Consider the following 24,952-nt stretch of genomic DNA (forward strand, 5'->3'; position numbering starts at 1 on the left):
AACAAACATGTCGTGTACCAGTAAACGTTCAACAGCAAGACTGCGCGCCATCTTTGGCCGTAAATGTCGTTCTTTTTTGCGCACGAATTGTGTAGTCCTATATCACTGTACATCATCAAGTATTTTTCATGATGTCCAGCAAGGTGTATGGGAATATTCAGGGACATTATTGAAGTTGCCATTTTGGTGCACAGCGAGCGCAATGAAAGCTGCGCTTGTCGAAGTTGCGAGTCACACACCAAACGTGTACGTTGGCATAGCATCAAAAAAGATCTATAAAAAGCCCTGACGTTCATGTGATTAATAGCAACTTATAGATGTATGTCTGTATAAATTGAATGTTCCCTTCTTATGCTTCCTCCATTCACGCACGGAACTGACCAATGGCGGTGATGGTGTGGGCCATCTAGTCTACCCAAGGAATAGAGTTACATACAGTGTAATCAGCCGTCACATTTATTTATTTGTTCATTTATTCATTTACACAATTATACCTCCACACCATCGAGGCATTACATAGGGTGGGGGAGGGTAACAAACTGCACAGCTACACTCATGACACAGAAAATGAACTCTAATATGTTATATAGAAAAGCAATATATAAGTGCGGTGAAAGAAATAGATTCTCAAGGCCATTTAACACGCATTTGTTATTCAGAATTGATTTGCGACATAGAAAAAAATCATTGTGTGATACACTTGCCGAGATATCTCTTATTGATTTGGGGATGACAGGCTGAAATGCTTTTGTTGTTATCACAGAAAGTGAATATGTTTGAGTAGTTTATATTTTACGAATAAACAATTGTTGAAACAAACAACCATATTTACTGTATACTTGAAACCATTTCCAGTGGTACTCATAAGACCCACAGAAAAGCATTTGCAGCTGCTAGCGTCCCCTGCCGGCATTAAGGGTTTCGCCTTACAGCCTTATGCTCGTAAGCCCGCTTGGTGTTCCTCGCTTGTCTTCGCTATCCGCGGTCTGGTTGCGCGTGCGCAGTGTGTCGTGATCGTGCCGAAACTCGTCTGCCGAGCTCTGTTTCTGCGCGACACGATGCCGAGTGCGGGCGCGCGTTTAAGAGTCGCTGAAACACGGCACCGTCCCGCTGGAAAGAAACGCTTCAGGGCACTCAGGCCTTCGGTAGTACGCGTATAGTGGGTGGCTAGAACTGGCATATTATACTTCCGTTTTTTTTGGAGCGAAAGAAATGAGGTACTATTGTGGAAAACATTCAACTGGGGCTGAATGCGAGTTTCTTTTTCTAATAAGCCGCCTTTTACACATGAAGGTGTATGATTCAAAACATATTCCTATGCTAATTTTGTGAATATGAATACCAGGAATTGCCTCTTGGTACCGTGTTTGTTTGTTTGTTTATTTACTAACGTCAATAAAAGAAAAAAAAAAAGCTGGGAATAGTAGCCGCTAAAATGCCTTCACAATAACTCAATTAATTGACCGGGATTACTTTCCTTATTAGCGTGTCCTGTTGAACACACTTGGGTCACTCAAGGCAACAGTGCATAGTTTAGGAGCTTTCCTGGCAATATCAACCATTTGGTGTAATTAAGGCAACAATAATATTGCATTGTGCGAGCACTCCATGTTGAAGTTACTTGCTGTGTATCAGAAATTCGTAAACAGGGGGTGTGTGCTGAAGCCGACATCTCAACAAGTCAATTTCTTCAGACGTCGATTTCCGCACACACCCCCTGTTTACAAATTTCTCATCGCAAGCTTCCATCTTTCCCTTTCTGCATTATTTTTTTGCGGTATATGAGGTCATTATGAAATTTCTCATACAATTTTGAAGCTCATGTTTATCCCCCACTCCTTTTTTTTTTGCCTTTTGAAAGCGCAGCGCTGTAGAATGATGTCCGATGCATAACTATACTTGAACATGTTTAACACAGCGCAACGACGACGAGGACACAAGAGAAGAGGAGACAAACCACAGCGCTGACTCGCAACTGAATATTTAATAGAAGACAAGAAAGAAAAAGGGGGGGCACTTCAACCCTACACCCATGTGACACACAAAACCAATGAAACGGCAAGTCAGCTGACATCCTGAACAATAAAGAGCCTCACGCAGACCACGTGTACTCTCCAGCACCAGAGAAGTTAAGATATCGTGCTATCTAGAAACCTAACCTCGCTATCATGTAGGGCAATAGAAGGCACACTAATGCACTGTTCTCCCCTTTTTCTGATATTATAAGCTTCAATTATTTCTCGTGTAGTTTGATCTCGGTGTGTCGATAGCACTTCAGCCTCATGAAAGATGGGTGCGCAATGGCACTGCGCAACATGCTGGGACACATGTGAGTATACATTCCCTTGCAACGAACGCCTGTGTTCCATCAATCTAACGTTAAGCACGTTGAAGTGCCCCCCCTTTTTTCGTTCTTGTCTTCTAATAAAATATTCAGTTGCGTGTCAGCGCTGTGGTTTGTCTCCTCTTCTCTTGTGTCCTCGTCGTCGTTGCGCTGTGTTAAACATGTTCAAGTATTATCACCAACTGGCCCAGCTATCAGTTCTTCTGCATAACTATACATACCACCAGTCAATCCGCAAATCGACTGCATATATGTTTTAAACACTGTAATAAAATAGGGTGCCGGAAGGAGTGGGAATGTCCTGCGCATAAACAACACACACTTCAACACACACTATAACTATGGAACGGAAATATTCTATCAGGAAGAAAGCAACAACTGAAGTTAGGAAATTCACTCGCTGAAACCCATGTTAATCATGAGCCGACGCTAGCGAGGCAACATTTCTGCCGTCACAAAGATATTTCGTGGTTATAGATGTACGCCCACTATACGCCCTCGCATTATACGAAAACACACACTTGAGAAGCTCGTCTCGTCAAGATAAAGGGTAAAAAAATTCAGCAGATCCCACGCACTGTGTGAATTGATGTAATGCGAAGCAGCCAGCAAACAGCTGCATACATCGCCTTGTTTGTCTTTGAGGCAAATGAAGTCATTCACGTCCTGACATCTAGTCCACAACATACTGCATGTTTGGCATGCATACATGTACAGTACTCACGGATAGAAGTAGGACTTTTTAGAGCTAGGTAAGACATATACTTTCGTATCCACCGTCTTCAGTTCGGGTCATATCGGCATAATTTCAACTCGAACGCGTAGATCAGAGCCAACATTATATTTAGAGACCAGATTCGTCGTGACATGACATGGTTATCTCGAGAAATTGCGAATACCAGTCGTTATACCAAAAATTTGATGTCTCATTTGAATCGGTGAGTACTGTACAATATGGTATATACCATGCTAATGAGTCGTATATTCTGGTACAATGCATGCCCAGTCATTTCTGTCCGTCATGCACTCATGTCATGCCATACCAATTATGGTATATACCCATTTAACAAACCAGCCGGAAGCACACCAAGACAGTGTCATGTAAATCATGCCCTACAAGACATGCATGTCATGATTTTCATGTTACCACCTGTCATTTATGTTAGTCTTGCTGACACGTCCCGTAATATAAATTTTAGTGCACATCAATCATATCAATCTAGCGAAACGACCGCAAGCGCACCATGAACGTGGCATGTAAATCATGCCCTACATGACATGCATGTCATATTACCACCTGTCATTTACTACATCAAGACGGCGAGATGGGCTAGTTGGTGAACATTCATGTTTAAAGCAAAAGGTTTTTTAAGCGCACATAAAACGAGGACAGAACTAAGATTCTGGCAGGATAATCACTGTCCTATCAAAACCTTAGTTCTTCTGTCATCGTTTTATGTGCGCTTAAAATGCTTTTGCTTTAAACATGACTGTCCTTTATGTTCGTCATACAGTACGTAACGCAATACCCAATTTGGTACATGTCAAGTTAGTGGAACGGCCGCGAGCGCACCATGAGCGTAGCATGTAAATCATGCCCTACATGACATGCATGTCATGATTGTCATGTTACTACCTGTCATTTATATTTGTCTTACAGACACGTCGTGCAATAACAATTTTAGTGCATGTCAAGCTAGGGAAACAGCCGTGAGCGCACCATGAGTGTGGCAAGTAAATCACGAGAATCGACAACTGGGCTAGTTGGTTGAAATGCATGGTTTGACTTATTAAGCGCATGCAGACGAATACAAAAAGGGAAGGCAACAGCACAAGCGCTTGTCCTAATTTTCATCTTACCACCTGTCATTTATGCTTGTCGTACAGTGAGGTCACGTAACACCAATGTTGGCACATGTCAAGCTAGCGAAACGGCCGCGAGCGCGCCAAGAGCATCGCAGGCATGTCATTCCGACCATGACATGCATGTCATGATTTTCGCGATGCCACCTGTCCATTATGTTCATAATACAGAAAGCGTTTGTGATACCAATTTTGGTATCCATCGAATTCACATCCGCGAGCGCCCCGAGACCATGTCATGTAAGCCATGCTGTACATCACATGGATGTCCTGATTTCTACGTTAGGAGCTGTTACTTATGTTCGCCATAGACTTTTGTCACGCCATACGTATATATAACGTTAACGAAACGGCCGCAAGAGCACTAAGAACGTGGCATGTAAATGAGGCCTATCACGACATACATGTCATCATTTTCATGTTATGACCTGTCATTTATGTTCGTCATACAGTGATGTTATGCCATGCCAATTTTGGTATACATGCCATTAACGAAACAGCAGGGGAGCACAAAGTCGTAGGCGGCTAGATAGATAGATAGATAGATAGATAGATAGATAGATAGATAGATAGATAGATAGATAGATAGATAGATAGATAGATAGATAGATAGATAGATAGATAGATAGATAGATAGACAGACAGACAGACAGACAGACAGACAGACAGACAGACAGACAGACAGACAGACAGACAGACAGACAGACAGATAGATAGATAGATAGATAGATAGATAGATAGATAGATAGATAGATAGATAGATAGATAGATAGATAGATAGATAGATAGATAGATAGATAGATAGATAGATAGATAGATAGATAGATAGATAGATAGATAGATAGATAAGCTCAAAGTCGCAGAAGTTCGCCAAGAAATGCTTCGCATTTAAAAGAAATGGTACTCGCGACACGTTTCATCATTTGTCTTTCCAGAAAATTCATTCGCGACGAAGTAGTTGCAAGCGCACCTAACGCTGTGGCTCCTACATAACTAATTAAGCGTAATTAAGTCCGCAGAACTCTCAAGTCGCATATCACATCATTCGGGCGTTCTTCTGGGCGTCATTAAGGCTATTTTATGAGGAAACCGCTGCAGCACTGACCTGCCGCGGCTACTAACTCGCACCTATGCATGTGGAGGTTGGCAGCACCTTCGTGATATTCCGACGCCTGTTTCATTCTCAGCGAATTCCTGCCGGTGGCTATGCTCCTCATTACTGACGTAACTCCACGGCGCTTCCTTATGACCGTTAATCTCAGCATTGCATAGTTTAGAAGCGTTCCTGGCAACGTAAACCATTAGGTGTAATTATGCAGGCTATTACTCAAGTGCGAATCTTATACCGGGAAACCAGCTATATCATATGCCCTGCTGTGCATTTGACAGAGTTTAGAGACCCTAACAAAGATGGAACGTGCACGGTTCTGTCCGGGAGTACTGGCATGTATATAAGCACTCCTCGCACACGCAACAAAGGCGCAAGATTATGATACATGCACGGGGCCATTTAGCCGACTTTGAAGTAGTTGGTTAAACAATAATGATAACAAAAATAGAGAGAAGCCAACCTTCCACTTATGTTCATTACTTTTCTTGCGCGCATTTTGCTGATATAAATGTGTTATTTTTAAAAGAAAAAATTCGGCAGATCCCACGTACCGTGGGAGTCGATGTTATGCGAAGCATGCGGCGGGAAGGTGACTGGCGTAATTTTTTTTACTAAGTGACACGTTACAAAATGACGCTAAAGATTTGTATAAATTTTATACGCACTCATATATATGTTGAAGAGCCGCATATGTGTTATATAACAAGTTGTTTACGGTTGGGTAACGCTGCCAATGGCAACGTGGGTATTACCAACACCAGAAGCGGTAAGCTGATATGTATTGCTTATACTTGTCTCGAGAACGCACGCACGTTTCACGAACCCGTGAGCATGTGTGGAAGAAGTTCTTGACAGTTCTTGAACAAGGGCATCATCACCGTGATCAGTGAGCACCAGCAGCTGGTCACGACTTTACGGTCGTGGTCATGGTGAAGAGGGGTCCCTGTGTAGTGAAGTATGTGGTATAGAACAGCTGTTGTAAATCGTGGATGCCTCGACCATTTCGTCGACAAATTGTCTGTCGATAGAGTCGGCGACATGTCGAAACTTAATAATAATAATAATAATATCTGGGGTTTAACGTCCCAAAACCACCATAAGATCATGAGAGACGCCGTAGTGGAGGGCTCCGGAAATTTCGACCACCTGGGGTTCTTTAACGTGCACCTAAAGCTAAGTACACGGGCCTCAGACATTTTCGCCTCCATCGAAAATGCAGCCGCCGCGGCCGGGATTCGATCCCGCGACCTTCGGGTCAGCAGTCGAGCGCCATAACCACTAGACCACCGTGGCGGGGCAACATGTCGGAACTTGAAGTCACTCTTCGCGTTGGTGAGGTTTAGGCCGTAGAGGCTGGTAGGCTTGGATAGTGCTACGTAGACCAACATCAGTGGAGGGCGCTTGTCGTATTCGTAGACTACCTGGGCGTATGTGGCCTACGTAGCCTAGTCTACAAAGCGGCTGTCAATCAATCTGGCATCATCCTCGGTCAGCATGAGACCATCGGCCAGCCTCGTAAGAAATGAAGAGGACACTGTCGTTCTGGCGGACGAAGTGCACTTTACGGGGCGGTGATGTGGATATCATATGCAACTTTCGTTAATGTATTCCTCCGGGGTCGAGCAGTGCTTCAATATAGCTTGCTGAATAAGGAATACAAACGTGATGTTTATTAGACTGCTATAAAAGTGGAGCCAACACTGGAACCACATACGTTAATCTGATATGACGCCTGTATCGTAGGAGTACACATCGTAGGAGTATCATGTAGTGTTTATTGTTTTCTTGTAAAATTAGATAGCGAGCACCACAACCACAATTGACGTTGCACCGATATTACGCCTGCGTAGGCTGTTTTTCCAAACCAGCTTATAGACGCGGCGTGGCTCAGTGGTAGAACACCTGATTGCCACGCAGAATGCTTGGGTTCGATTCCACCTGGGATCCTAATTTTCATTCTTTCCATTCGTCGAATCAAAGCTGCCGATGTTGGTTTTCCTTAACGCTCTAGCATTGAAGTTACCATTGTCTGTTCTCGCCGTTCCTGGGTAGATATAAACTGTCAATCACCTGTGGCGCATACCCGTACACCTAGGTCCGTGGTAAACGGGTATGTGCCACACGTGTCTAGTGGAAAGGGTTTGACGATGTACGTGACAGGATTTTCACGTTATTCATGTCACAACCCGACAATCATATTCGTCAAATCTTGTTACCCTCCCATGCCAATTTTGGTCTACACCAAGTTAAGGAGGCGATCATGAGAGCACCCAGACGTAGGCGGCTAGATAGATAGATAGATACGTAGATGGAAACGCTCAAAGTGCCAGAGGTTCGCTAAGAAATGCTTCGCATTTAAAAGACGTATTGGTTTTTTTCGATGGTGTCTGGAATTTCTTTGATGGAATGCGTTAAAGGAATATAGAAAATGGGATATCACGAGAGAAGCTCTTAACCAATATGCCTTAAATTTACTGCACCTGAGAGTGAATAATAACGTTCAATAAGTGTAGGCAGGAGCCTTTTTTATATATATTTAGGGTAGCATACCTTTTTTTCGAATATATTGCCAGAAATCTACAAGTCAGAGTGAAATCGATGGACATCAATCGGGAATACCGCTTACGTCGCCTGCTTAGTTGCTCGGGTCGATCGCAAATTCTCATCCCCCCCCCCCCCCCCCAAAAAAAAAAAAAGCTAGAAGCACTCTGCAGAAGTTCAGTGGAGCTTGAAAAGATGAAAAGTCCTTGAACACGGCGTGTCGCTGGAGTAACAACCCCTGTTTCAGTGAGAGGCCCTGTTCAAGAATTGTTCATCGAAACATGCTGTGCGTTACCAGCAAGGAGCGAATGACTGCTGGGGTGATGGGGTGTTTCGACGCCCCAAAATTCTTAATTGGTATGTTACTTCTAGCTCAGTGCGGGAGATTCAGGCGAAACACCTAGTTAGGTGGGTGTAACTAAACACAGGAAATCGCAACGTCGGTGCACAGTTAAATAACATACGTGTATTTTACCATTTAGGAGATTCACTCATTCTCCAAGTCACGTACCACGAATGCGCAAATGAAGAAATTATAACTGGGCGCTAGATCCGCAATGCTTCCCTCGCAACGGTCATGGCAGTATAGCAACACTGCCGAGATATCCCTCCCCAAGTAGTTCCACCAAATTCATTGGAGGTCCTGTTACTGCCAGGTCCATGGTCTCTATAGCAGTTCTTGTCAACCTTATCTGTAGTTACGGACATTGAAGGGACGCAAAGTTTCAACAGTAGGTTATTTTAGACAATAGAATTACTCTTTCAAAATGCATTATTGGTATGATTGGCACATTAAGTTCAATATTTCAGAAAGAGATGGAACTTCAAATTTTGAGTCTTCTAAGATTTCGCACCGAGTTTCAACATCAGTACGTAAGAATGACGTGACGGATTTTAAAGTTCTTCCTTTCCTATTTTTCTACGTTATACCTCGATCATGATCTCGATAAAAGAGCGGCGTTTTCAGTTCTGAAATGCTAGTAAACAATTACAAGAAAAAAAGCACAGTCCATTTTGGCAACGCTTAGGAGAGAACAGGTGAAAGCGTATGCTCTGACGAAACACTCATTACATTACTCTGACGTCAGACTCACTGCATTGTTCGTTCCCTCCCCCCTCCTCCCCTCAGACATTCGGCATCTCACCTTGTGTTTTACCGCCTGCGGGATCGACCATACTTTTATCAGACCACGACGTCACGCGGTGACCTCGTCAGATGACCTCATAACACGGCGTCATTCAGGACGTAATAAGTTTTGGCAATTTGTGATCTCATAATGACGTCGATGAATTCATGATTTGGCCGTGATGTCAGGTTAGTTATTGTAAGCCGATGGAAACACATTCGTTCACCTGAGCATCACGTGATTTTGAAGGATTTTTTAGTTTCATTATTTTGACCATTCGTGATGACGCCTTTACTGCGCCCGAACTAGTGGGACGTATAAGGTCCTTAATACCTTGCTCTTTTTCGAGGTACTTCAAAGGGCTCACGTTGTTCAGACGAGGATGATAATGCGGCGCTTTTACTGCGCGACTCACATTTTTCCTTGAAGTTTGACGATGCGTTCTGTATGAGTTGAAACAGTGGCGATGACTCCGCTGGGGCGGATGATGATTTGGCTGCGAATAAGCAGAGGAGAAAAAAAAATGAGCAGTTAACTCTTTGCAACTCAAAGGAGAGTTTATGAGCAATAAATGCGTGAAAAAAGAAGCGAACAAAACCGCAATAAACACACTTATATACCGGGTATCCCAGCTATCTTTAACCAAGGGTTAAAAAATACAATATTAGGGGCAGGTGAGTGAAATCGGTTGCAAATCGCTGACACCCACCTTGCGCTCTGCAGGCAATTTTTTATTTTGTAATGAATAAATTTGTTAATCACGATTATTTAACTAAATTGCTAAATATTGATTTTAGGCAAGAAATGCCACTTCCAAAATTCGAAAGCGTGTTCAGATACCTCCATTGCATTACATGCGATAAAGAAAGTCTCAGGTATACCATTTTTTCCAAGCTGCAAAGAAAGCCTGCGAAATAGAAAGAAAAACCACGTGACTAGCGCGCAGCGAAGATAGTGCTCTCAGCCGTGGTTTGAGCAAACGAAATTAGTTGCGGCCGCGACTCGCTGGCCCCGTTTCAGCGGTAGGCCAATAAGTTGGCGATGGTTTCTTGGAGCTAAATTGGATGCTTGGGTGTGCTGATACGACATAGCGGAAAGAAAACAGCGGAAAAGACGGAGCACAAGAGAAGAAGAACCACAAACAAAGGAACCTCTGTTTCTGGGTTCTCCAGTGCGAAGGTATGCGTGGCTGCGCGGAATTACCTTATTGAAACCAATAGGCTAACCAGCTAATTAGTATTATTATCGTTGTGTCAACACCCCCCCCCCCCCACACACACACATATTTATATATATATATATATAGGAAGGTATTCGAGACACGACGTACGGAGCACAGTTTATTTCGACGTTTCGGCCGTGGGACCGGCCTTAGTCTAGGATCCTAGACGAAGGCCGGTCCCACGGCCGAAACGTCGAAATAAACTGTGCTCCGTACGTCGTGTCTCAAATACCTGCCCACAGTACCAGGGCCTGCGTGATACTTACCATAGACATCATATATCTATATATATATATATATATATATATATATATATATATTATATATATATATGATATATATCTATATATAGTAGTGTTGTGTGTGTGGTGTGTGTTGTGTGTGTGTGTGTGTGGTGTTGTGTGTGTGTGTGTGTGTGTGTGTGTGTGTGTAAAATTAGGGTATCGATTTGTTTTATTGTCTATAACTAATATATTTTGTAATATATCTATTCTATAACCTCCCCTATTCTAATGTTCCATAACATTTTCTAAAACCACTCAGATCTTGGCCAATCCCCCACACCCACAGTGGGTGTGAGCCACAGAGATAGCTGAACAAGAACAAGAATATGCAAACCCACCAACTACCAACCAACCAACCAAACAACTAAGCAAACAACCAACCAACCAACCAACCAACCAACCAACCAAACAAACAAACGAATGAACGAACGAACGAACGAACGAACAAACAACATACAAACAAACAAACAAACAAACAAACAAACAAACAAACAAACAAACGAACAAACAAACAAACAAACGAGCTTTCTTCCTTGCACGGGTGTCTTTAATTGCGTTGAACTTGTGGAAACTCTGATGGTGGGGTGCCAGTTGCAGTATACTTAATAGCCTCTCCTTTTTGCGAGTGCGAGACGACATGGGAGCCAAATAGCCGCGGTGCGAAGGATTTACGTCTTCGCGATTACGCTAATCGCCCGTCGACGTTGTTATTGTGGACCAGCTTGCTTGCTCATATAATTGATACCTTTTTCCTGCCAAGCGCTCGTCTAAACAAGCACGATGAATGCGGTCGGGCTATCAGCTGAAGGATCCCATTGTTGCCTTCGCTGCAGCATTCCTTCCTTCTTTCTTTCTTTCTTTCTTCAAGACGACTATGTGAGATTCACGTCGTCAGAGTTGTTAGGCTAGATGGAGTATCGAGGAGTGAAAAACCTGGCACATAAATATTTGCTTAGCGAGGTGTATACGAAGCGGCCTACACAACTTTGCGCGTGATGTCGTGTAGGCCACCCACGTAGTCGCACGCAACATACAGGAGTGTTTAACACCGCACTTTCTCATACTTCGCTGCCTACGTTATAGCGTAGACCTTGCGAGCTCGTTTTGTTTGTTGTTGAAAGGCCGTATATACATGATTGTTGTGCCAGCTACACAGCAGCGCTGCCGGATGACCGCGGTAAGATGGCAGGCCTTCCGTCATCTTGCTCCTTCTCGCGGTTAGATATGAGCGGAAACCCTGCAGGCTTATATAGCGCGCGTAACATTCAACGCGTTATTTCCGGCCGGTAATTAAGCAGCCGCCAATTGGCGCTCACTTAAGCTCGATCTGTCTTCGCTGAGTATGTATACTAGATATAGGTGCCTCCTGAATGAGGACGTCGCTGATGTGAGCCTCCATGCACCGTATTTTTCTGTTTTTCCACGTGCACGTGTTGTCACGCTACAGCGGCTGTCTGAAAGACGAGTCTAGTATGGATATGACCGCGCTCATACGACTCTTTCATCCGACGCCGCCTTGGATTAGCCCCCATAGATACCAAATTGTTGGCTTATAATGCATTTGTCAGACCGATACCAGAGTACGCAAACGTCGTATGGTTTCCTTTTACTGAACAAGACACCGCTAAACTTGAAGGCGTACAAAGAAAGGCAATCACGCTCTTTTTTAACAAGTATGGGCCACATGAGTAGTCTACTGTGTTGATGGAAACTCCTGGTACAGATACTCTTCAGCGCCAAGCCAAAATAGCTAGACCGAAATCCATGTATTTACTTATACAAAACAAAGTAACTATTGATGTCACTAACTTCATAACAAGCTTAGAAATACAGCCTACCAGACATAACCATACGGAGATGCTCACTGAATACACCTTCCATACGGCCTGTTTCAAAAATTCATTTTTTCCATTGACCATAAGAGAATGGAATAACCTACCCCCCCCCCCCCCCCATATCATAGAAAGCACATCACTAACACAGTTCTTAACTGCACTTGAAGGCGAACCTTCAACCATGTTAGATAGTTCTGTTTCTTTCCCTCCTATTGGCTCGAGCACCCACCCCCTGTTTACGGATTTTTTCATCGCAGCTTCCATCTTCCACTTCGTGCCGTTTTTTCGATTTCCCTTCTATTATGAAACTACACGTGTCACCGGTTCGTTCTTAATTAATGCATTTTTCGGCTCCCATTTATGCTTGCCGACACAAGTCCCACAGTATGCATTTGTCGCCTCGCGCTGAAGCACCACTGTGTAAAAATGCTTACACCTTGGTCTCATAATGTTTTTCTTTTCTTCCTTTTGTTCTTTTTTTTCTCTTCACTGCTGTATTATTTCACTATGCGAACCTGTTTTCTTTATATTCACATGCTACCAATCGCTCTTGTTTTGCCCTTTCTTTGTAATTATTTGTTGTTGCCATTGTATTACAATGTGTGCTATTTTTATTCAACTACCGTACATGCCCTCCTGCTACAATCTCTTTGTGATTGACAGTATTTACATATAAATACAAATAAAATAAATACAAAAGTACGCCAAAAAAGCACCGTCCACATCTCCACGGGCATACAATAATAAGCTCACGGCTACCTATATGCGGCTCATCACATGCAAAAAAATAGGTATCGCGAATCATGAGAAATCGCTGCTCAGGATATTGCCTTTCTTTACGTGGCATAGGCTGCGAGCGTCCCGCATTGTGGCCTCAAGCACCATTGGGCCGCAACCATTCCGAAACAGATCGAACTACAGTCGCTACGATCAATCGATCACTACGTTATCTGTATACACACGGCCCACTCACGTCTATAGATGATTTCAGTCCAAGTTTATAATTACCACAAGCTTCCTTCTAGTCTCCTAAACGAGGACAGTTTGCTGGGTCTCCAATAATCCATAGGTACAATAGTAGGTACAATAGTTAAAAGCATATAGCAGTAAATAATAACCCCAGCGTGCGTATAATATATATATATATATATATATATATATTATACGCACGCTGGGGTTATTGTATTTACTGCTATATGCTTTTAACTATTGTACCTATGGATTATTGGAGACCCAGCAAACTGTCCTCGTTTAGGAGGCTAGAAGGAAGCTTGTGGTAATTATAAACTTGGACTGAAATCATCTATAGACGATATATATATATATATATATATATATATATATATATATATATATATATATATATATATATATATATGAAAGAAAGTCACAGTGAAAAAGAAAATCATAACACTAATTCCGAGCTTTGTCGCCGGCCGAAAGCTCAGATTACAGGTTTAATGTCTTTCCCTGGTACTTTATTCCAGATATTTAAAATAGTAGCAGGAATAGTCTTTTGAAACTATATATACAGTCGCAACAATGAAGGAGCACAATTACGATAATAGCATCTTTTTACTCATTCACGTTTCGGCCATGGCATGACCTTCTGACGAAGGCGGTGTCACGGTAGAAACGTAAATGAGTAAAAATACACCATTTTCGTAATTGTGCTCTTCATTTTCTCCGATTACATCATGTGCACCGGACCTTGAGAACTATCGCTTGAATTATTTATATATATATATATATATATATATATATATATATCACGAATTCAAGAATTGTGAGCAAAAACGCCTTCTTAAAGTTATTTCAGAGACTGTTCCTACGGCTCAACCGGTCGTGCACAGGAACCTTTGACAATTGATGTTTGCATGCGAGACTTGTTACAAGCCATCAGATACACTTCAGTCAAGCAGTGAGGTGTAGGAGCTTCTTTAGGGAAATGAGGAAAGAGGAGGGGGTGTGGACGTTTTGAAGCACTTGTAAAATTAGATGCTAAAAAAAAAAAGGCCTATGTGTTGTCGCCAGGAATCCTCACAAATACAGACAAGCTGCATGGCTCCTCGCTTTCTTGTATATAGCTGTATTGGCTGAAATCTAAAAATCAGCGGCTATGTTTAATGTGATTTTCCATAAACCTCAATGTCTTTCTTGATGGCAAGAGCTTTTTAATCTCAAATGGAAGCAACTGCCCCAGTCATTTTCAAAGTCCTTATCGTAATTGTTTTCACAACCAATAATAAAGCTTAATAATAATTTAATAGTGCAGTGCACCAGATATGTCTGGAGCACAGATCAGCCATGTTTTGCGAAAAAACAACAAAAACAAGAGGTAATGTCACTGATCTTTGCTTTTTTTTTTTTGTCGTACGCAACTTACTGAATCACCTTCGACTGCGCGCTTTCGCAGAAACCACTGATAATCTACGGTGTATCATTCACATATATTGCAAACACTCAGGACCTTTAGAAGTCAAGCCAGCACCGCCGTGCTTAGCACCGCGAGACCGTAGCCGCTGAGCTACTAGGGCGTGTAATTGTTTGCATCAACAAGCAAAACAAGATATTCGGTGATTCGCAGCACTTCCTAATGAACCAATTTTGGAGCCTGCGCACAGGCATGGTGTAAGGGAATATATAGCGAACTTTTTCGCTACAGATAAGCATACGTAACACCCGAGGAAACACTGACTAGTAACAAAGGGTGACCAAGATTAAAATCAAACGTAAAAAGGCAAAGCACGCTTGAACGCACACCCCAACTGCACAGAAGACGGCGCCATATTTATGAGCGAAGAAAGCACCGCGTCCATAATGTTGTCGACAGTGCAGCATCTGGTTCCGTGATGTTCTCCCCCTGAAGGCGTCGTCTGGCAATACGAACACACCTCGCAAACAACTAGATCCGCTTGGCTAGTATGCGCACCATCTTGGTGTACGTGACAAGGCATGCGGAGGAAACGGAGGAGCGTCATAGTTGTAAGCACATTAAGTGCTTGAGTTTGCCAGATGCGTCGCTACTGTAGACACCCGCCTCTTTTTCATCCTTTCTCATATTATAGCAATGCTGAGGAACACAGGCTATTAAGAAAAACGTACTTACTAAGAGCGAAACCTGTGCCCACAACTAAAAGTGACTGTAGTTGTGGAAATGCGAGTCACCTGTGGCGCGATCTTGAACGCATTCCAAATAAGCAAAATGTCGTTCAGCTGTCTTCCTCCTCGCGAGATGCCGCGAGTGCGTGGCGCATGCGAGACGTGTCCGGCCGGCTGCTCGTGCCACCATGGCCGTTGCCTGTGGTCGCTGATCTGTACTACGATACGGCGTGTACAATCGTACGCAGCTTATTTATGCGCGGCGATGGGTGCGCTATTTTAATGATTACAAGGTGTTGCGGCATTGCAGAGAAACAGGCGCATTGTATCAGTCCTGTACAGCTACAGGCTAACTTCTCCGATTCGAAATTGAACACACCTGATTCACCTTTTTAAGTTTATCTTGGCACCAGCCGCACCTACAAACAGCCATCATAGGTTTTTTTCTTGAAGCGGTGGCTGAAATGGAATTCCATTGCAATCGTTGCCAGTCAGTGAAGAGATCCTGGCTGAATAGTCGACAGTGGACTCAGTGGTTACATCAACGGCCACTACAGCGGCCGTTCCACCGTGATCACTGTGCGGTAATCATTGTTACCTTTGTCGAGGCGTCACGTTTCTGTCGGCGGCCTCCAATTAACCTATTCTGAATAATCAATCAACGCGCAAAAACCTATTATGCGTAAGCAGTGCGGATAGTGCTTTCGAAAAACATCCGTGGTTAGAAAGCAAGCGTCACCTCTCACCGAGGTTCAACGCCCTCTGGCTTATCCACGTGACGCTCGAAGAAGCACCGCGTACTTCCACTCCAGTCGCTCTATTACGTATAAGCAAGCGGCCGGCACATAGCGCCAACAGCACCACCACCCCGCTCGTTACGGCCTGTTTGCGCTTCGCCTGTCGACGCCACCTCACCTCTTCAATAGCACCCAGTCTCGGGCAGTCTAAGCAGCGTTGAGGGCTGCGCACCCAGCACTCACGTCCATTCTTGCTAGAGAGCGCACGTCGCAACACAAATCATAAGAACAGCACGAGAGAGCAAACAAAAAACGAGCGAGCATGTAGGCTTGCCGAGAGGAATCTTTACACTCGTTACGGAGCGCCCCCTCTCTCCCGTCCTGCAAACAACGAGCGGTGTCTGTACCGATAGACAGCGCTGATGTCGATGCGGACAGAAAGGCGGCTGCGCGCGCACTCGCCCATCCACGAAGCGGACGCCGCGTTCGCACCCTTCGAAGGTTGCGCCCACCCTCGCCTATACGCTGCGCTGCCGGAGTATCTGTGGCGACCATCAAACAAGAAAGAGGTGAAGAACATCTCCGGACCGCGTTCGGCAGAGGGCGCGTGCGGATTTATGGGAGCCGAGTGGCAATCTCCACTCGATGCGCATGTGCGCGGGCGGACACATAAGCCGCATCGCTGCGCGCGTTACTCGCATCCGAGATATTCAGGAGGGGTGCAAGAGAGCGTGTGCTCACTGGTCGTGGTCAATGCGGTGGACACATTTGCAGGATGCTTCTGCGTGCGTGTGTGCGTGCGTGAGTGCGTGTCAACCACAAATGTGCTGATAATTACTGCTCATACCAACAAGTCGTTGCAACCCGTACGAAGGTCTTTAAAAAGAGGAAGAGGAAAGCTGGGGCATGCGAGTGTAGCCTTGAAGAGGCTGTTACTGTCCCGCCCGAGCGCCACCGATGAAATGCGTTAACGTCTGAAGTTAATCACATATAAGTGGAACACGTAACACATTATCCGAAATACTTGGACTCAGCGGTTACAGTGCACGATGTTACAGTGGCATGAGGCATGGTGTTACAGTGACATCAGACTACGATGTCCTTGTGTTTTACAGCGGAGCTCTTAAGCTCTTCGTAATGCCGGTTCGCGTTACCAGAAAACTATCATCATCAGGAACGCGTATGGGCCACAGAAAGCGGGCAGTCCAAGTCAAATTCCCAATAAGGTCAGTGAGGCCAAGCTCTGGAACATACTAAGTACTACTGAGCGCGTTGAGCCTAATTGAGCCCAATTAAGTGCAAACAGTACCAATTACGACTAATACTATTTAGGATCAATTTGGTTGCGTGTGATCGAACCAAGCCCACCCGAGATACCCGAGTTTCATGTGGCCTTGGTATGCTAATTAAGCCTAATGAAACTGAGTCAAGGTAAGTATAGACAAGTCTAATAATAGTTGAGCACGGTATCGCCTAATTAAGCCGGGCATAATAATTCTAATTAAGACAAGCCTAATTAAACAAAAATAATACAAGCAATGCAAATCGAATTGCCAGTGAGGCTAGTGAAGCCAAGCTCAGGAAGATACTAATTACTACTGACCGAGATGAGCATAATTAAGCTCTACTAAGACTAACTGGTGCTAATTTAGGCCTAAGCCTAATTAACACAATTTAGGTTGTGTGTGATCGAACTAAGCTCCCCTGAGACACCTGAACTTCATTGGTCTAACTATGCTAATTAAGATAATTAATAGGGACATGCGAATATTTGGGTTTCGAATTCGAATCGAACAATACCTAATCGAATAATTCGATTCAGCTTTTGAATAGCTAGTATTTGAAGTTTTGAATAACTCGACATGACGAATATCTAAAACGCGACAAAGGCTAACGGTGCAACTTGGTTAGGGTAGGGTAGCTAAAGCTAACGCTAACGCCTTTGCAGTACGTCTTTCATTAAAACTTTCGCCGATATCCTGATTAAAAGTGACTACGTGTTTATTTTAAAGGAGATGATGCCATTTCCGTAAGCAACAAGAACACACGAGAGAACTATCACGCCCTTCACAACTTCGCTTCCGAAACGAAGACGCGGACTTCTTGCGATGTTCGGTTGCGTATGCCGCAAACGCCGTTAAACGTCCCGAATTTGGCCCGCGAAACCCTCGGTGATTGACTTGACATGCAAAAATTTGTTCACGCTGTACAGTCGCCAGTGCCGCCCCGCACCACTCGTTCAGAAACTCCCATCGTTCCGGCGCGTAGTTAAAACGCTGCTGTGAACGGGCGGCCGAAGATTTTTGGGCCCGGAGCACTCATGACGATGAAGCGCAGCATTACCGTTCTTATTTCGTTGAATTTTCCATAAAATCCTTTGTATTCGATATTCGATTCGATATTCGACATTTTTGACCACTATTCGGCACTATTCCATTCGAATTCTATTCGAGATGAAATTTCACTATTCGCACACCCCTAATAATTAATTCTGATTAAGAATGATTAAGGTTGAGCCTAGCAGGGACTAGCTAAGAGACCACCAGCTCCGCTGTAAAGCATCCTTGGGCCTCTAGTGCAAGCTGCCTACATTTTTATTTTGGCGACTCTTCAGGATATGCATGCTGTCTACTGGCGCGCCCTATCGCTGCGCTGCCAATGGCGCTCCGGTGACGTCACGTATGAGAATTTTCTTTGTAATCTGCAACGCACTCCGGATTGGAATAGCTGCTTATCATGCTGTCCGCATAGATGATCATTCTGAAATAGTGCTTCAAGCGAACACTTGATGAGCCTACAATAATTTAGGGTTTCTATTCGGTATTTCAGGTTCTCACGTCGTACAGCGTTTATCTTTGCTATTTATACTTAGGTAGGAGGGGACAGAATGACACATTTGTCTTGCGTGAACCTGCTGGAGCGAGAGAGAAAGAGAGCAATGCAATGAGATGAGGAGAGAGGTGGCGCGTCAGAACGCTCCGGCCGTGCCTAACCTGGAATTAAAGTCCAGCAGCCGGGAGCACCACTGCAAAGAGCAATCCTACCGGCGCGCACGACGGTGCAGGGGTGAGCGTTTTGTTTGACTAGCCACGGCACGGAGGCCAGCTCTGACTGCAGGCACGACGAGATTGCTGTTGCTGTTACTCGCCGAAACACTCCTCTCTCTCTTTCTTTGCCCTCGGTCGAGGCCATTCGAGCGCTGAGCGTACAATTACAGGAAGAGAAATGCTGTGCGACAGCTGTGTGTGTGTGTGTGTGTGTGTGTGTGTATGTATGTATGTATGTATGTATGTATGTATGCATGTATGTATGTATGTATGTATGTATGTATGTATGTATGTATGTATGTATGTATGTATGTATGTATGTATGTATGTATGTATGTATGTGCGTGTATGTATGTTTGTATGTATGTATGTATGTATGTATGTATGTATGTATGTACCAGATCGCGCCGCAGGCACGGCGATAAACAATCTCGAGTTTATCGCGCGAAATTTCGGTCATTCAATATTGCTATATGGCGTAAACCCCGGATAAGGTGGTTGGCTGTCACGTTTTGCGACTGATGACTATAGATGAACACCGATTATTTCTCGCGGCGTATACAATGGTCCAAGGACACAGAAAGTGGTTAACGCCCGATGGGAATTACGGCTGTGAGTTGTTTGTTTCCGCGAGCATTTGCCCGTTACTGGTGACTGGATATATATGAGAGCATCTGAATTGATATTTGACAGCTGTTTGTTTCTGAACATGCCCATATATACGCACAGGTATGCGTAGGGTTCTCACTCAGGAGGAGAAAGCTTCACCCCAGCGAAGTGCACTCCTCTCTTCTCCTCCATTTGCTCAAGTCCTAGAAAAAAGAAGCGCCGCAAAAATATGTAAGTTCCTGCAATGCAACATCAGGGGTCCTCGCCCGCCGTTATCGTCAGAAACTTGGCATTATCGGCAAAAACTTGGAGACGGAATTTAACAAATTTCTGTTATTAATGCAATTAAATCCTGATTATCCCTTCATTTTAAGTTAGTTAAAATCTCGTGAGTTTATTCTGACCCAGTTTTGTCTAATTATAGACTTGTTTATGACCATATTTTGACAACTTGATTTATACTGTGACGACGACATGACACGCCAACAAGCCGAGACCTAAGGTGCTTCGCCCCTAAAACTGGCGTCGTCAAAACCGTGCGTCTTAATAACTGACACGACAGGCCCGAGTAAGCAGATATGGCGAGTAAACAATTCGGCGAGTAAACTGCATTACAAATTTAATGCACGCGCTAAGTGGCTGAATGACTGCGATATGATTGGACCCGAATGTATAGGGCACTTGACGTCCCCTTCGATGAATAAGGGGGCGGGGGAGGCCGCTCTTCTTGACCCCCACCCCCTGTGCGCAAGCCTATGCAGATACGTATACTGCTTTTTTTATTACACTGAATGCATGTCGTCACCAAGCACAGCTTCACCAGTGAAAGAGACCCGTACGGTCTGCATTATTATCATGTATGGACGCATCGATTGCCGTTCACCATTTTCACGGCCTAGAGAGTGTGCCACAACAAAGAAAATATGGCGGCCGGATCCAGGACAACATGGATGCTGTGCTTGACTTCTATCACATCTTTTCTCTTCGGTGATCTTAAATGGCGGTGATTTCCTGAAGACGAATGTCTTCTTTTATGTGGCCGTAAATGAAAGGAAAAGGCGATGCATTGAAAGTTGCCATTTGTGATTATCCATTACGGCCAGTAAGAGTTTTGATTCAAACATTAATGTGCACGTTTTTATTTTCTAGGGTCATATCATGAAGATTTTCTCGATCGATTGCTTCACTGACTGGTTATATTTGTACCATTTGTAATAAATGTCTATGGTAGTCGTGAGGTTTTCAGTACTGCGTGGATTTTCTTTTAAGCGATTTGTAGTATCATGCGCAAAACATTGATTGTGCTCAAATGGCATGGGCGAACATAAAAATCTATCGAGACATAAATGTTCGAAGAAAACAAAATTTGAGCCAATTGTGAAGTTGCACATGTTGACCGCGCCGTGCTAGTGCCTTGGTTAGGACGATCAACTGCTAACCCGAACGTGGCGGGATCGAATCCCGGCCGCGGTGGCCGCATCTTGATGGAGGCGAAAATGCTTGAGACCCATGTAGTTAGATTTAGGTGCACGTTAAAGAACTCCAGGTGATCGAAATTTCCGGAGCCCTCCACTATGGCGCCTCTCATAATCATATCGTGGTTCTGGGACGTTAAACCACAACAATTATTATAAGTTATACATGTTGTAAGTGAATGCAGCCAGCTGATAGCAAATAACATTGACGAAACAAAGGGTAGGGTCATCCGATGTGCTTGTAGTAAACGATTATTTGTGTCCTGCATCTTTAGGCAGAGGAATATAGATTTGATAAACAGAGAATGCGCACTAAAACGAAAGAAAGCTTGAGGTGTGTTATTAAATTGCATTTCTTCTGGCGGCGAAAATGCTAGAGGCCCGTGCACGTAGATTTAGGTGCACATTAAAGAACCCCAGGCTGTCGAAATTTACGGAGCCCTCCACTTCGACGTCCTTCAATTCATATCGTGGTTTTGGGACGTTAAACCACAATTATTATTAAATTGGGTTTCTGCTATATAAAAAAAACATGGCTGATCCCTCCGTCATAGGAATCGGTATAACACGAAAGTGAAACGTATCTACACAGTAGTGCTTATTCTATAATGATATATGAGAGCTTGTTAATGTATATTCTTGTTTGGCAGCTATAGCACCGATTGGCGTGGATGCACCCATGTTGACGCCTAGTTCGTAGAGGTTCTGAGCTTGAGCTGCAAACGCGTGCGTCCCGCTGGCCTCTGTCTCGCTCCACCAAGGCACAACATACGCCCGTCGAAATCGTGTCCTTTCTGCAACACGTATTGCAGCAGGTTTGTTAGTCGGTGCTCTCGCAATCGAAGTATAGTCGGCGGCGGAGAAATCCCATTGGTGCATGTGGAAGCTGCACTACTCCGATGAGCCGGCGCACGCTCACACGAAGCGAAAGGCAAAGAACGTAACTGCGTCTAGGATGCCTCGGCCACGCCAGCGCGGCCAGTGTCCCTCGCTGGTATCGAGACGCTTTAACCATGACCTCCGATATCGCACGCAATCTCGGAGTAAGCGCTAGTATGGTGTCTAGTATAGCGCTAGTAAGTGTCGATCGTGACGCATTACTTCTTTTCGCCTCTAACAGACGGCGGCACCACCCCCGCTCCGCCCCGCCTATCTACACCGCCAACAAAGAGCACCATGCGAGAGAGAATGTGGGAAAGATAGAAGGCGCGTTCGTGAGGTGTCCAGCATCTCCCAAGCTAGCTTAGTTGGTTTAGCGTCGGGCGCTCACCATCGCGGCCGCAGCTTCGTGGGTTCGATTCCCAGCGGCGGATATTTTTCTTGTTTTTTTTTGTCACCCGTTGGCGTCCATTTTATGAACGTCATATCCGGTAACAGAAGTACTTTGGTGGACCCCGGCATAAAACACTTTCGTGTTAAAAAGCTATTTCACAATAAAGGCACACACATACACATGAAGAAAAGGGAGAGCAAGAAATGGCCCAAGGATGAATCTTGAATTTATGCTCCATCTCGTTGTGACGTCACACAGATTTTAGAATCATTGATTCGGGCGTGGTTAAACGTTTATCAAGAGAGATATCCACTACACATGGCATCCTTGACTTGCCGTAAACGACATTACACTTATACATCTGGGCTGATGTTTTGGTGTAATTCTGAAAAATAAATGAAAAATTCCATCTGTTTTTTTTTTCGACTCATAGTGACGTCTTTCACGCGATGGCGATATATGTTGGAAAGATGAAGTATTTTACAATATGCTTGAAACAAATTTGGTGTTCTTAGTCACTTTTGCTTTTTGTATTGGTCAAAATGTGTGCTATTTGACGAGTAAACTGCATTACAAATTTAATGCACGTGCTGCGGTAATCAGTGACTGCGAGATGATTGTTACCCCAGATTGAACATCGAACTAATCGCCCGTCAGCTTCATTCATCATTCATCAAATTCGACTTCCGCTGTGACGCTCTTCTTATACTTTATCTGGCCGCGTTCATTCTGTCCCTGTGCCATTTTAATCAGCATTGAAATGCGCGTGCTTCAAATTGGTGTGAGCACTTAGCGTTGAGCTTAGGACGTGGCCTGGATGCGTCCAAAGTTAAAGCAGATAGAAAAATGCATTGAACTTGTGAGCACCAAAGGGCCAGGCGAGCTTGGTTGACGATGTTCGATAAAACTAAACGATCTCTACAGCCACTCCGGTTCCATCAATTTACGTCAAAAAACGCGCCACAAATAGCGTATATAATGACCTGAAACCGACGCATGACTGTTCGGACATCCGTTTGCGCTATATGTCTGGGCAAAATCTTTTTTTTTTTTTACGTAGGTGCTTAGTTTTTCTTGCTAAAGCATGCTGAAAGGTCGTGATGAAAGAGGTTTGTGCGTTGAAATGAGTGCGTTCAATCATACGCTGACGACAGGACAGCAGGATGCGTTCATTTTTCTGCGGGGAAATAATATACAATAAAAATGATCTCGATGAGTACGGAATAGCACAAACACCTGCACTCTTTATGGAATCGGAGTTCTTGACATTCATTTAACGATTACCTTTCCAAACAGTTCTTTTCTGTTCATCATACTCGTCTGTGTAGAATAACTGGCAACGAAAGCATTTTCGATGTCGACGTGATTTCCGCACTACCAAACATCGAAATGAATATATAAAATTATTGTTTGTCCCATTGAGTAGTGTGTCACCTCATTAGAGAGGTTTCTGGCTTTTCATTAGGCACTATAGGTTCCCTTTTAGTTCAATCTCAGTGACGAGTATGTGGTTAGCTGCGTAAGTAAAGATGTAGTGTAATCTGTATGGTTGTATGTAGTCTGTATTTGATGGGCTGAAAAGCAAACGCTCTCCGCTTTCGAAGTACTCCGTCATTTCAGCCCCAAAAGCGGCTGTATAAACACTCGAGAATTCGTGTTTTTCAGAGTACTTTGCAGAATTCGCTAAGTTTTCACGAATGGCGCTTACTGAGTGAAAAATACATGTTCGAGCGCACGAATAGCTGAAACTGAACCAATTTACAAGCTGGTCGGCGCTATCTATAGCAGGCATACGGTGTACGTAGAGAGTCTATACAGGTATAGGCAAATGGCGCGAGAAGCTTCAGGTCCCATTCAGCTAATGAAGCAAATTAATGATTTTGTTTGTCTAAATCGTATTTCTTTAAGTTTTACAAATGATACCAATTCGCGTTGTTTTTTACTGCAAACTTACCTTGTCTTTATCTGTATTTTGCAACTTTCCTATAGGCTATGTATGGTATCATTAATTTAAAAAAATAGGTGAAGGCGTCTCTCATAATCATATCGTGGGTTTGGGACGTTAAACTCCAGCAATTATTATTAAAATATAGGTGAAGTATATGGGGACGTTTTAATACGTAAGAGTCGTCCTTGCAGTAAATATGTGAGCAAGGGCAGCCCAAATACTCATCCTACGATATTTTTTATACGTATGAACACGCGGGCTACGAGCCGTGTTACACGCCGTATGACTCAGAACCTCAGCTATAACACAGCTCCAGCACATTCTTCCCCCATGGATGCCAATATTAGCCATAACATTTTTCATCGTAACCCTATGCGTACCTAAGGTGACGTACTTTTATTTCGAGGTTATTATTTAGGAATATTATTTTATGT

General features: G+C 43.9%; 1 protein-coding gene across 1 annotated transcript in view; it reads right to left on the minus strand.

The window, feature by feature from the left end:
• The window catches only part of LOC119399315 (homeobox protein unc-4 homolog), a 277,227-nt gene that overhangs the window by 207,324 nt on the left and 44,951 nt on the right, over window positions 1-24,952 (minus strand). Inside the window, exon 2 of the mRNA XM_037666132.2 lies at window positions 9,402-9,482. Within this exon, the coding sequence (XP_037522060.1) occupies window positions 9,402-9,482 (81 nt within the window). The remainder of the gene's footprint in view (window positions 1-9,401; window positions 9,483-24,952) is intronic.

Source organism: Rhipicephalus sanguineus, chromosome 7, assembly GCF_013339695.2.
Source record: "Rhipicephalus sanguineus isolate Rsan-2018 chromosome 7, BIME_Rsan_1.4, whole genome shotgun sequence".
Classification (NCBI taxonomy): Eukaryota; Metazoa; Arthropoda; class Arachnida; order Ixodida; family Ixodidae; genus Rhipicephalus; species Rhipicephalus sanguineus.